The 14,798-nt window shown below is 34.2% G+C and overlaps 1 protein-coding gene across 2 annotated transcripts in view; it reads right to left on the reverse strand.

Moving 5' to 3' along the window:
* Positions 1-14,495, reverse strand: part of LOC108908571 (E3 ubiquitin-protein ligase RBBP6) — a 31,421-nt gene extending 16,926 nt beyond the window's left edge. The window contains exons 1-14 of one of the 2 annotated variants that reach the window (XM_018712643.1): positions 14,087-14,495; positions 13,789-14,029; positions 13,620-13,734; positions 13,202-13,566; positions 13,017-13,137; positions 12,809-12,934; positions 12,303-12,435; positions 12,114-12,201; positions 11,941-11,979; positions 8,802-8,946; positions 5,846-5,979; positions 5,626-5,769; positions 5,351-5,563; positions 2,461-2,601 (exon numbers count right to left, since the gene is read on the reverse strand). In XM_018712643.1, the coding sequence (XP_018568159.1) occupies positions 2,461-2,601; positions 5,351-5,563; positions 5,626-5,769; positions 5,846-5,979; positions 8,802-8,946; positions 11,941-11,979; positions 12,114-12,201; positions 12,303-12,435; positions 12,809-12,934; positions 13,017-13,137; positions 13,202-13,566; positions 13,620-13,734; positions 13,789-14,029; positions 14,087-14,252 (2,171 nt within the window). In that variant the 5' untranslated portion in view covers positions 14,253-14,495. The remainder of the gene's footprint in view (positions 1-2,460; positions 2,602-5,350; positions 5,564-5,625; positions 5,770-5,845; positions 5,980-8,801; positions 8,947-11,940; positions 11,980-12,113; positions 12,202-12,302; positions 12,436-12,808; positions 12,935-13,016; positions 13,138-13,201; positions 13,567-13,619; positions 13,735-13,788; positions 14,030-14,086) is intronic. The other variant, XM_018712644.1, reaches the window with a different exon arrangement.
* Between the last annotated feature and the right edge of the window lie 303 nt (positions 14,496-14,798).

Here is a 14,798-nt window from a genome sequence, read left to right on the forward strand (position 1 = left end):
TAAGCTTCAATTATTAGTTTAAGCAGTAGGCAGTTAGTTTGTGAAAATTATTTACGAAAGGTTAACAATTACATGTATACATTAGACAAACAAAACTTTTATAAAAGTATTTTACAGATATTTTAATTAATTTTGAATTTTTCCAAATAGTGACGCCATAACGATTAGAGATACCGTTAATGCGTTATTCCGTGCATGAATGAGTAAAAAAAATACTGCTTATTATTAACAGTTAAGGCAAAAAACATAAAAAACACAATTTCTGTTTCTTTCACGATTACAAAGTAAATTTTGTAGCTAAAATTGAGGCCTTAATTGATTTTTCCTTATTGAAAATTAAAAGTTATATACATACAGTATTTCATATATTTCTTGTAATAAATTTAAAATAATTAAAAAAATTGAACAAACATATATTTTTTTTATAAATCGTTCCTTTGATCTATATTGAAATTAATTTTTAATTACTCATCAATCAGCAATCCTTTACACATGGAAAGTAAATTGCATTACGTGGAAGAAAAGTGAGAAATAAATTTATCATTTCCTAAGGGGCGGTTCTACAATGCACGTATAACAAGGTTCATAGTTCAAAATTAATATAAAATTCCTTGACTTTTTCAGGTTTTCCCCGACTTATAAAAAAACCTCCAGGTCACTTGTAGATCATGTTTATAGTTTTCTCTTTCAAGAACCCAGGGCCTGCTTTCACAAAATTTCCAGTAGCAAACATCAAATTTCCTGACTTTCATGAATATTTTTAAAATTCCCTGACTATTCCGTTTTTTATGAAGAATAATGGATTCCCTGACTTTGCCGGTATTCCTGGTTTTCCAGGCCGCTATGAACCCTGTATAACAGCGTTTCTGTTCTACACTGCTCATAGATATAGCGTTCAGATTTAGTTTAAGTGAACTGACAGAAAACAAAGTAAAATGGAGGAAACATAGAAAACAGGTGTAACAACTTTAGTAAAGATGAAATAGAAGTGCTAGTAGGATTGGTGGAAAACCATATAGAACTTGGAGATTAGTGCATTGAATTTAATAAGTACCATTTCACTGATCTGCTTTTTTAACTGAAAAGAAAAATTCTAAATCGTATTTTTCCAAGATAATTAGGCATGTATTAAAATCAAATTTGAAAACAAAATATTTTTATACCGATTTACCGATTTTTTAAAACTTTGTCGACATAAAGCGATGTCCTCAACGTCGTCTTCATCAGAATCACAAACATTTAAATCTGCAGGATCTATTAAAGTAGTACACAAATAATATAATACTCCAAATATTATATTAGAATATATCCAGAATAAATAAATAGAAGATATAGGTTAGAGGTTATGTACGGCCAGACACACACCACATGTCAAAGAATAATGAGAGTCACAGACCAATAGAAAGCCAGAATAACGTTATTCCAAGTATACCTAGTGCGATGTAGAACGCAACACTTTAACAATATTCTAAGTACAGCCTTATACCTGGTTACAGTGTTGCCAGACGTCCTGATTTTGGCGGGACGTCCCCATTTTTAGCCCGAAATCAAATCACCGCTTTTCGGTGATTACTCAACGGTGCGACGATTAGTATAGTAAAGTAACGTATTTTCTTTAAAATATACATTCCATGACAATTTTGGCTATCTATAGTCATGTAAACTTAATTTGAAACTCAAATAAAAGGATAAGTAGTTAAAAACTATTGATTTTATAAGTTTTTTAGTATGTCCTGCTTTTGACGAAAGAATTCTGCTTTTTTACTCAAAATGTTTCAAAATCCCACTTTGCCTGAAAAAAAATCTGGCAACACTGCCTGGTTCATACCTGCATTGTACCCTAACCGGCCCTAAACGTTGAAGTGTTATGTCATTTGAGACATGTCGATACTGCATTTTAAAAAGATTCCACATTCAATTGTTTATGCAAGCCATTAAAAAAAAATGTATTCAAATGGAACTATAATGTTCAAGAAGATTCTTGTAGAAAGTGTTTTTGTTTAAAACACTAATGGACCTGCCCGAGGAAATTGTTTTGGAGATTATTATTCCATACTTTTCTTTCACATGGTATAGTCAATTTTAATCTATACCGCTAAATAAAGACACATTTTGTTCTTATTTTCTTTTTCATTTTGAGTTAAAGTTCTTGAAAACAGAATTAACTTTTTGATACATTATAGACATTGATTTTTTCACTTGCGTTGATATAATAAAAAGTATTTGAATGAACATATAAAACTTTGTGTACGAACCTTAAGTTTTTAAAGACATTTTATGCTAAATTCCATATATTATTTTTTTATTTGAAATTTGACTGTTATTGGCAATGCGTTCTCAAAATTATCAAACAGAAAAAGTGACGTAATTGCATAAAAAATTAAAACTTTAAAATAAGAGAATCATTTCCAGACATGCATGAAGCTACATCGCAAAACACTGCCTACTACAAAGACTAACCTTGGAGGTGATCGTATAGGCGACCGATACCTAGAGGGTCCCCTCCGGGGAGGCAAAGGGGGCGGTGGTGACCGCCGTGGAGGAGACAGTTGCCTGTAAGGCGATCCTCTAAGACTGCCCGAAAACGATCTAGACCGAGACCTACAATTGCAACATCCACTGTTAAACACAACTGGTATAAAAACGTTTAAAAAAAAACAGAAGCATGTTTTCACAATCGGTATATTGGATAAATCATGGAATTTTCTTAAAAAAAAAAAAGCGATAAGGAATTTATTATAGGGAAATGGGTATCCGACATGTGTAAGATAAGATTTGTAAAATAAGAAAAATGTAAATAACAAAAATACAATAAAAATTTAAAGATATTTATATTGCGTTTAATGGAGTAAGTGTCTTGTTTTTACTATCAATTACCTAATAGATTAAAAAAATGAAGAGTCTGACATACAAGGGGTGTGCTACTTAACATTCCCACTGTCATTTCATTAAAAATTGATAACCATATTTTAAAATAGTGCTAGCTCTAGGCAGAGGACAGTAAAGGGTTCAACTTGGCATAAAAATATTTCACTACAGAGAACAAAAAAAATTGTGTGCATTGAATAGAGAATTTAATGTGGACAATTTTTCTAATATTTGGAAAAATTTACAATTAAATCACTGCTGCTATAAAATATAAATCAGATTTGATGACCTGTGCTGTGGCTCCTATTACGTATGCAACAACAGAATCGAGTGAGTGAGCAACGAGGACTAAGACGAACATTTTTTTTAGTCCTGTATACAATTTCTTAAACATCTTTTACTCTTCAATGTCCAACTTTAGATTTTAGTTTATTCTCCATGACAATAATTTTAATTATGAGAGATACAAAGACATACAGTAGAACCTCGATTATCCGAGCCGGCCAGGACCGAACCGTTGCTGGATAATTGAAAACACAGTTAATCGAAATAACGCCCAAACTCACCAATTTTGCACACTCATCTTTTTTTTTTTGTTTCTGAGTGCTTTTTTCCCCGCCACGGATAGCGGATAATAATAAACATTGCAGATATGACCTTGAGTGACCCCTCCCTTTTGACCTTGGGGACCCCACAAGGTCAAACTAACAAAAGCACATAACATTTTTTTCTAAAATTTAGGTATTTTTGTTAGTTTAACCTTGTGGGGGCCCCAAGGTCAAAAGGGAGGGGTCACTGAAGGTCATATCTGAACGTAAAATTTTCCGCTCTTTTCATTTCTGGGGTCAAAAGTACAGGGCCCCGTTTGAAAAATCACATTTGACCTTGAAATGATATTCAAGGTCAAGGTTAATGTCAAGGTCACCATAGGATAGCCAGGGAGAAATCCTGAAACTTTTGTACCTATCTAACATTTTTCTCTAAAATGCTCTTCCGAGTTATTCTTCCGTTCCGGTACTGTTTCTATACCCTGTATACAGGGTGATTCGTTAACAATGGCAAAATCGAAAGCTGAAGATACTACACATGAAATGGTGACCATTGGCACAAACATGCCTTATCCAAAAGTTGATAGTTTCGGAAATACAGGGTGTTCCCAGAAAAAAGCATTTGTGGGAGCACACTGTCCTTTTTTCAGAAACGAGTCTGATAATGAGAGAAACCTGTAGCTTTTAATATACACAGGATAAAAATTTTTTCTCAATACTCTGCGAGGAACAGTTCCCGAGATATTGTCGACGTCCTCTATTTTTTGGACACGCCTGGTACAATTGTTAATATTGCGAATAATAATTAGATTGCTCTAATCTACGTATATTAAACACAGTAGGTAATTCTCGTCCTCAAGCGTTCCCCGGGTGCTGCGAAGCGCAAAGCCTCCATCGGACCTTCCTTTAACCCAGTCATATTCTGAAGGCAATTTCTTATAGTCTTATAAGAGAAATTTCCTCTTCCGCTAAAAATAATTTTTTTTCGGTGCGAGAGAGACAACCGAAAGATATCCGATGTCTAGACAGAGTTGGAGACAGACAAGTTTTTGGCCTTTGGCGCTTTTTCCAGGACGTTCGGGTCACGATTAATTATTATTTTGCCTTTAGGCACCAGATCTGATTTTTCAAAGACGTTATTATAGTGTGGGTACACATGTTCGCAAGTGACCCATTTTGAGTGTTGCGTCAAAAGCGCCAGCCTGACGCCGCCCAGACTCACCAGAGTTCGCGGAAGACGACCCTGGCAGATTGGCGCCAAGGACCAGGTACTTCTGCGAGTGACTCCACGTCGAGAGAACTCTCCAACAAATGCTCGAACCAACAACACGTCTTTTTCCACAAACTTAGTTTATAATAAAAATACTTAATTTTTACCGTTGAGAGAGCGTTTTATTTTTGCTGTACAGCGAAAGTAATCCTCAATAGCAATAAAACTGCAGGGACCCAAACTTTCAAATGCACCGTATAGACTTCACTCACCAACAGGCCGCCCTAGCTCAGTTTGTAACCTTGCGACTGCGAAGCCAAAAGTCCATGGTTCGGATCGTGGGGCGGGTCAAACTTTTTATTTATTCAACGTTATCAAATTTTTACATACAGGATGTTTAAAAAACTAAGGTACATGGTATTTGAAAAAATGTTATATTTATCAACCGGCGGGAGTGCACTGCGCGGTAATAGTGGGCACCCGTACAGCATTGCGCCACTGCGGCAGGCGCAAACGAAAGCCTGACTTGCACCTTTCTTGTTACAGTATTAAGACAAAAATAAATAGAATTTTGTGCAATGTGAACCCTTTACTGCCACCTTCTGGTGGTAATATTAACCGGCACACCTTGTTTATTACATTTTTCCCAGAGGCGAAAGCAACACATAACCTCCATTAATGCAAATCTCACCACTAAGCGAGTCGTTATGAACTTTTGACTGACCTGCTCAGCGAGAATGATCTAGATCGGCTCCTGGATCGACGCACATTCCTGGGAGACCTGCTTCTCCTCCTCACCGGTGACCTACTGAAGCTCCTACTGCGACTACGGCTCCTGCTGTAGCTGCGCCTCATGTTCCTCTGCTTGGCCCTTCGCTCGCGCTCGTCTTTCTCCCTCAGCATCTTATTGAACGCTGCCAGAGGATCGTCTATCACACTGAAAAAAAATAAAAAAAAGTCAAGTAAAAAGATATACGTTAAAGAGCGTTTGATTCTTACCCCGGGGGTGTCCGTTCTCTCATCCTTCTTCCGTAGTCCCGATGGCCCCTGGCGCCAGGAGGAAAGTTCTGATACGACGGTGGTGGGCCTCCGAGGGGAGGTCTAGATGTGTCGAACAAGGCTCTCGGAGGAACGGAATAAGGTCTGCGATAAAGAAAAATATAATTATTAAACCCTCGACATATTTGCATAATAGAAAATAGCTTGTTGTGATGCTTACCCGGGGGGCATATAAGGTGGGGGCACCGTTCCAGGGGGTGGTAGCCTGAAATTCGGAGGAGGTCCTTGTGTCGGCGGAAAAGGTGCCAATGGTGCCTGGTTTGAGTAGGTGGTTGGAACCGTTTGTGGTGGACCCTGAGTAATACAAATTAATTAGGTATTGCCAAATACTGAAGCAATAAAAAATGTACTTAGCAAATTTTTTTAAGCTAATTCAAACAAGTTCAATATTTTATTTTACAAAATCTTCCCAAAAAAACAAAAAATCAAATAATGTTCTCCAATACCAAAAATTTAGGTATGCAAAATATATCGAGGGCGTCATATCAGAAGGGCGTATGAGTCAAATCTGAAATTTTACAGGCATACGCCTTTCTGATATTATAGTTTTGCAAAATTGGTTCATATGCCTAAGTAAAATGCGTTAGAATAGAGTGTTGATGTTTATGAATATATACACCCTTCTGACATATTAAGCGAATTGATTAAATGAGGTCATACGCCCTAAAAACCCAAAACCGACTATAGTGGCTCTTACGCCCTTCTGATATTACGCCCTCGATATCTAATCCCACACACAAGATTAATTACTGTTGATATTGCGGGAAACAACTGCTCTATGGGTTACATGCCCAACTAACATTACACCAATAATAACTATAGTCGGGTATCAAAATAATAGGCAGTGATTTCATCTTTAATCCGGCTCACCATTTTTAGCAGTCAACACAAAGAGAAGTACGAGCCGTTTGCAAAGTTGCACAATTTTGGGAATTCTTCTGCTGCAGCAAATTCTAGACTTTTATTGGTGTATCAATTGGGCTGCGTTCATTTGGATCCGAGTATTCCTCTCGCCACAGGCAAATAGGCGTACGCACAGGAGAAGTCCGACAATATCTTTCCATTAATTTAATTGTGATTGTAATTAATTTATTAGAGATTTTGAGTTTGTATTCTTAAAATAGAGAGTAATTCAAGCTTTACAGCATGTTCTCGTAATATAAGCGTCTTCATCTAACAAAACAGGAATATCAGATTATAAAAAACGTGTATGAAGGGCTTATAGAGCGAAACCAAAATATGAGTGTGTGGTGCAGTTGAAATGTGCAGTTCACTAACAAGAGTGTTGGTGAGAAGTGTATATCGTGCAATAAGAAGTGGCAAAGACTCGACTGCAAAACAGAAAAAAAGGGTGGAAACTCGTGGAAGGAAAAAGATATAGATGTTGACGTCACAAAATATGCACAAAATGAGCTTCTGACAATAAAAAAAATTCAAGCTGCTATCTCACATGATCAAAATTTGCCTAGAATATCCAGGAGGGTGCTTTTGCAAACTGTGCGTGACATGAATTTCTGTTTTATAAAATGAAATCGAAAGGGTATGCTGATAGTAAAAGACAAAATAATGATATGGTGAAGAAACTATTTAAGACAAGTATTAGAAGTTCGAAAAATAAATTGTAGAATAATTTACACGAACGAAACATGGAAAATTTAAGGTCATACGGTGATAAAAGTATGGCAAGATGTTAATATCCAAAGGAAACGGCAGGCATTTTTGGAAGGATTTTCGACTGAAGTGATAGATAGTAGGCGGTAGTTTATTCTGTGTATTATAAGTGATAAAGTGTAATATCCCCGAATTGGGTGGTGGTGGACCATCGCCGAACGAAAGGACGGCACTCAACAACTGTTGAGAGGATTACAACCTTTATTAGCCTTTTGAAGTAAATATTCACCGTGAACTTATTTTTTATAATTTTCTGTTCTTTGACCCCTTCTCAATTAGCACGCTTATGGAATTTTGTCCCCAGCACCGCTCACCTCTCTTACTCGTCTAAGTGCTGGATATGAATCACTGCCCATTTTTATGGTACTCGGGTATAGTAAATAGTTAGTAATAAAAAGTTATTCAAAACAAAACTAAAAATGTATCGTTCTGTGCATTGTTAGTGTAATTCTTATTAAAATAAATTAATGAAGGTGAAAAATAAAAGAAAGGAATTTAGTTCAGTGGAAGAGTATTTGTTTTAAGACAATTTTTCCAAGAAAATTTCAAGGCACACCCTTGCCACGGTAAATTGTTACAGTAGTTCCGATAACAGAACTTTATGGGCTTATTCTTTTTTCGGAATTATATCTCAACAAATATCGCACGAACTGTAATTAATATAAAAATAATGATATTGAAATTGTTCAAGAAATATCTTGTATTTTTATTTCACTTTTAATAAGATCAGAAAACATTTTTGAATTCACCTAGTTATATTCATTACTTTTGACGATGTCGTTTCAAAATGTCATATTTTCTAAAAACAGAGAACTGTCTGGACATTTTAGACACTACTTATACAGACATTTTAGAAAATAAAATGTAACCGATTTACTGTACAGCACATGTTATAAGCTTCAATGATACCAAATACTTATATTTTCTTAGAATATATTCTCTGAAATACAAGAATTGGGTGAAAAATGAATATTTTCGTAACAATTTTCATTTTTCATCTATCCTTTACCAACTTATGGTTAATATAGTAAAAAATTAATAGTATTAATTACGAAATTATGATTTAATTTGGAAAAGTTTAAATTTAATTTTTTGTTTTTCAAAATCAGACTACAAATAAGTTATGACTTGAGGTGTTTTTTAGGAGACAGCTTGTATGTATATAGTACATAGTAAATACAATCAAAGCTCCTTATTCGCGGTTCCCGTATTGGAGAATTCATTATTCACGGACTAAAAAATTGTGACCACTTCCAGTATTCACTGCAAAGGAAACGGTTATTATCAATTTGCTAGTAAATAAGAGACCATTCAAATGCTATAGTGCTTCATAAAAAATTGTCACACAATTTTGTGCCGTTATTTTTACGAGTAGAATCACCCGTAATTTTTGTGTTCATACTTTCCGGATTCCTGTACGCCTTACGAAAAATTTATCGTCTTACCTGAAGAGCACCCATGTTTCCCATCATTGGCGGAAGAGTGCCTGGTGGAGCGGCACTGCTGTTAAATGGAGGATTCGACGGAGGATTATAACTTGACCCAGTCGGTTCGTCAACTGTTGGGGTGCCCGGTCTATCCTCTCGAGTCCTACATCAACGGTAAATGATAAAATTTGCATTCAAAAAATTAAGCAAATTACATTTAACCAAAGGACTTTTAAAAATATCTTTAAGAAATGGCAAATTTAGAGATTTTATTGTTTATTTGTCTGACAAAAGAACAATGTCTTACGAAATGCGACATTCAGATAATTGTACACTTGCTCAACCACACTGTTTTCTATGTAAATACAAAATGGAAAAGGATAAATTATAATTAAATGTAAACGTTTACAATCGATAAATTTTTGCCAAAATCAAGAAAATCTCCATGCAAAAATAAAAATGTGATATTTCTAGGGATATTTCTTACTTTTATATTGCTCCTGAACAATAAGTTGATATAGTTTAGCTTTATCTATAATTCTATTTAACTTTTCATCAATTGTTTTAAACAGTCTTTAAAAAACCATTAGAATTCATTTGTTTTTTACTTATTATGTGAATAGCCTGCAGACCTATAAATCAAGGCACCATGTAAGTCAAATTACAAACTTTCCTTCTTATCTTCTATCAAATATACAGGGTGTTTTTAAATGAAGTAGCAAAAATGGTACCAGAGAATGTAGAGCCAAAAATAAGGCCGGTGTCCCATGCATCCGAATTCCGATGTACGATATCCGAAAATATTTTAATTCATACGTACGATAAAATTATAATTCACATGCATCCGAAATTAATCTCATAGAAATCAAATATAGAACCATGGAATTTATTACAAGATGAAGGTGAAACATTTTCAAATGACAACCATAGGTATATATCGTAGAAAATATACGTAGTATTATATCTTCTACATTCGACATTATAATATAACATTTATTTGACTGTAAATATACCAAACAACAATCATAGCATGTTAAGAAATAAAAAAGTGAGGTTAAAAAACGTACGATTTCGGATAAAAGATAAAATTATTTCTACTTTTTCCAACGTCGTATGAATTTAAAAAATTTCAGATGAAAATGAGCGGTAAAAATTTGAATGTATATTAACCAATAGGAACACTTTCGGACCTTCATATCATCGGAATTCAGATGCATGGGACACCGGCCTAAGAGGATTGAAGTAAAAATACCTTATATGAAAGTTGCACCCCTGAGGCGATATACCCTCTTAAAGGAGGGGATTGAAATTCACATTTTAATTTTTTTCTTTAACATGAGGAATGCTAGAGACACGAAACTTGGTATGAACATCCTACTAATAAAAAGACAACTTTTAAATATTTTTTCGATCATTGGCATATTTTATAAAGGAGTGAAACCAGTCAACTCCTTTGCAATATTTTATTAGAAATTTTTTATGTGAGGCAAATTATTTATTTAAAAATATTTATTGGGAAGACTGATTTATTGCACAACTCTTTTACCTCTTGTAATTTTTCGATAAAACCGATAGTTTTCTAGCAAAAAACAATTAGATGCATCATCGTTCACTAAAGGGGCAATTGTGAAAATTTGTAAAAATAAAGTAGGCCGATGCCATAACAAATAAATTGTTATTTATCATATTAATAAATTGACACTTTCTGTGAATAAGCTGGTAATTTAATAATAACATTAAGAATAATTTGCTATTAATTAATGAAAAATGTTTGATAACTTANCATATATGCACCTAAACGAAAAAGAAATGATTCACCAGCTGTTCGCATAAAAGCACATAAACCATTTGTTCCAAAAAACATCCGACTTCATTCAGCAGACCATAAGCCCATTCGTGGTACACGGAGGCGTTGAGCAATTTGTAGTACCAAGGATTACCAAGTGCGAAGCCCATGACAATGTCAGACTTGTGAAGTACCGCTATGTTTAAACAGCAAAAAGAACTGTTTTCTTTTGTTTCATTTCTAGAGCCTGAGCAATCTTTTGTTTTTATAAATATTTACATTTAAAAAAAATGACGAAATGTCACAATGGTACTTCTGTGGTACCACCTGACAAAAACCAATAAAGATATGTTTTTTGTTAAAAATTCATTTATTATTTCTTTAATTATATCCCAAATTATAATAATTTCGAGACAAATCAAAAAAATATCCCTTCACTAAATTTTGTGCTACTAGGTACAAAAACTGATCGAACATTTTGCGACACAATGAGTTAAGAGGGGGATATCGCCTCAGGGGTGCAACGTTCGTAAAAGGTATTTTTACTTCAATCCTCTTATTTTTGGCTCTACATTCACTGGTACCATTTTTGCTACTTCATCAGGGTTCATAGTTCAAAAGTAAGAATGAATCCCCTAACTTTTCCAGGTTTTCCCGGATTTTCAAAATAAAATCCAGGTCACTTGTAGTTCATTTTTACATACTAATTGGTGTTTATGCATTAAATTTTTTCTCAACTGAAGCCCATAATCTTTTTATACCTGAAGAACCTCTTATAAAGGTTTCAAAACCACAAATAGTTTTCTCTTTCAAGAACCCAGGACCGGCTTTCACAAAATTTCCAGTTGCCAACATCAAATTCCGTGACTTTCATGAATATTTTTAAAATTCCCTGACTATTCCCTGTTTTTTATGAAGAATAACGAATTCCCTGACTTTTCCCGGTATTCCCGGCCGCTACAAACCCTGTTCATTTAAAAACACCCTGTAGTTCGTTTTAAAGTTTATTCCATTAATTGATAAAAATTTGCTGGAATTTGGGGAAAAAATCGTAAAACTCAAAACTACACCCACTTCCTTACTACAATACATGCATAATCAAATTCACTAGGCCAATACAGTTAATTGAAATAAACTACGGCTTGATTACGATTAAAAGTATCCAACAATACATCAAAAATATTCCGTTTCATCTAAACTGTTTTCAAGTCACTTTAGCAATGAACAATATTTTTTTTTATAATACGACAGATAAAATATTTGAGGAATTTTATAGAATCACTAAAAGAAATATTTAATTAAACGGAAGTTGAGGTTAGATCAACTACTACCCACATTACACAAATATACATCTATAATACCACAACTTACTTGGTTTCATTTCTCGATTTGTGAGCAAAAACAACGGACCTATAAATGAGTGTTTAAATCATAAATAACATATTAAACCTGATTGTTACACAGAAATACTAATATGATAATCGTTACTTTAACATGTACTTACTCGATATTATGCAATATTTTAATTCTTAAAATGAACTTACCCGGAGTCACTATAGTTGGGCGATCGTCGGTGACGGGTGTTCTTCCTTGGGGAATCGCTCTTGTGTTTGGTGTGACGACTTGGACGACCTTGAAAAGAGAGAAAAATTTTAATCGAACAACACACAAGAAAATGAAAGAAAGTTTGTAAGGAAATTTGGTAAAGAGTGAATATTAAAAAATCTATTTACTTTCTCTAGGTTCCCTGGAAGAATTCACCCTGTGAATATGTTGGTCCTTAGGAGAACTTCTTGGAGACACTCCCGGTGGTCCCTCTGGAATCGATTCCGATTCTGATTTTGCGGGCTCATTGATATCAATATCCTAAAAAATGTGCAATTAATACATTTAAAATGTATCAACGCGAGTTACAAGAAAATCACTCCGATATATCACCGGTTTCATGTTTTTATCAAATACTTGCTGCAATATAAAAATAGATTCTTTTTAAAAATTAAACACGTTTTCTTATAAATTTTTCTCTTTTGTGTATTCGCATTCGCTAAAAATCCACAAAATCAAATGCAAATTTAAAATTTGATAAAAATAAATCCGCTTGCAAATAAAAGTACGAATATTCGAACACCCAATCATGTCGCAAAGGTTTAAAATTGTCTTTGTCGATGACTTTTTTGTGGTATTACTTGATTGAAAATTTAATAAAATAATTATTTACAAAATTATCATAATCACTTACCTTTGAAAAGTCTATATTTTGATCATTCCTGGCTTGTTCTGTAGAATCTGCTTCAGAAATGACGGTCTTTTCCTCCGCATCAGATTTTGCTTTTTCAGTGGACTCTGGTTCTTGTGGCGGAGTTGACTGAAATATCGAGATATTCAAATAAACAGCCCTTTATAAAATTAAGTTTTTCAACATTTCTGACCACTCTTACAAGACTTACCTCTTTGTTGTTTTTAATTTCGGTGTTTTCCACAGGTTTTGGTTCTGGTTTTTGCCTGTACACCGGCTTCTTCACATAACCCGTAGTATTTTTAAAAGTCCCCACAGATTTCCGCAAAAACCTACAAAGAATTAAACAAACTTAAGAAACTCCCCCAAAAAAAAGTTAAAGTATACTGTACTAACCTGTTTGGTATGAGAGTGCCAGGAGAAATATCCTTTTCATGACAATCTGGACATTCGTGGTCCTCACTTTCCAGTAAAACGCTCCTAATACACTCGTCACAAAAAGAGTTACCACAACAAGGTATCATAACAGCATCCGTTAACAAATCGGAACAAATATTACAAAGTAAATCCTCAGGAATCTCCGGTTTTGGTTCAGGAACCGGAGCTGGTGGAGTGGACTTTTGGGTGTAGGCTTGATGGTCCAGAACTGGAACAGCATAAGATCCATTTGGAGTCATCATAGCACCCTGTACTTGCGGTCCCTCTACAGGGACCATGAAACTTCTTGGTATACCAGTGCTCTTTTTTATTTCTATAGGGTCCTAATGGAAAATATATTAAATACTTTGTATGCAAGATAAAAATTAATACTTACTGGACCTTGCCCAAACGTACAGTCTTTAATCCAATGACCACCTTGATGACACTTGTAGCATCTATAATTAGGTGGGACAACACCCATTTGATTGGCACCACGTATTTTCATATAACTAATATAAACATGTTAGATAATTTTTTTTTATATACACATATTTGCTACTTACTTGCTTGGGTCATAATCTTGAGTCGACTGAGACATCATGGCTTTAATTTTGTCATCTTCAGGGGCATCTAAACTAGACAAATCGACTGCTTTGGCAATCGGCCCCCCTTCGTCGACCTTGGCAGGGGGTGTACTATCACCACCATAGCCTTCCCACTGTTTTGTTTTCTGTACAATTGTGGGTATTCTAGCGATAAGAAGTGATGTGTTTTTAGGAATTAAGGCATTTTCATCATCATATACTGAAAAAAAATATGACTATAAATATGGTACAATAACGATTAAGTAAAAGAACTCACCTTCCTTAGTTTGTGCGTTAGTAACCTGCAAATCGAAATCGGTACTTTTACCGATTCGTTTCTGCTGGAGGATGGCATTTTTCAGGTCCTTTACAGAAATATGTAGGCCATCGAAAGTAACCGTATCATATTCTAGGGCTGACTTAAATTTATAATGTACAGACATAATATTTAAATAAAAAACCACTCTCACTGAAAAGGTAGTCTTTTATTAGAAAGAAAATTAATTACATTATAAACTGATGAATGGGAAACACGCAAATCACCTCAAAGTAGAGCAATGTTTTAGTGATATTTTTATCTTAAATTAATGTCAACAATGTCCTTTCACTTTAAATTAGGTTTTAACACATTATTTTACAATATTTAAATCGAATTTCACAGCAAACATATTTCTTTATTGACGGCTGACAAACGTTTATAAAATAAAGATGGCGTCTTCCAGTAGGATTACCAACATTAAGAAAAATGTATTCACATTGTTAGCGCCAATTTCAAATATTCTGATTTAGTCAAATTTTCTTATTTTTTCTATCAGTTGTTGTCTTTCCATAAAAATTAGTAACCATATTGTGAAAAGTAATGTAAAAATCAGATATTTTCTTAAATACATTAATTATCTGGAAATTAATATGAGTAATATGAATAGACTACCGAAACAAAAAATTCAAATAAAAAACATAAAAAACGTCAGTTTATCATTGTCACTTTT

This window comes from Anoplophora glabripennis, unplaced genomic scaffold (assembly GCF_000390285.2).
Source record: "Anoplophora glabripennis isolate ALB-LARVAE unplaced genomic scaffold, Agla_2.0 scaffold309, whole genome shotgun sequence".
NCBI classification, from domain to species: Eukaryota; Metazoa; Arthropoda; class Insecta; order Coleoptera; family Cerambycidae; genus Anoplophora; species Anoplophora glabripennis.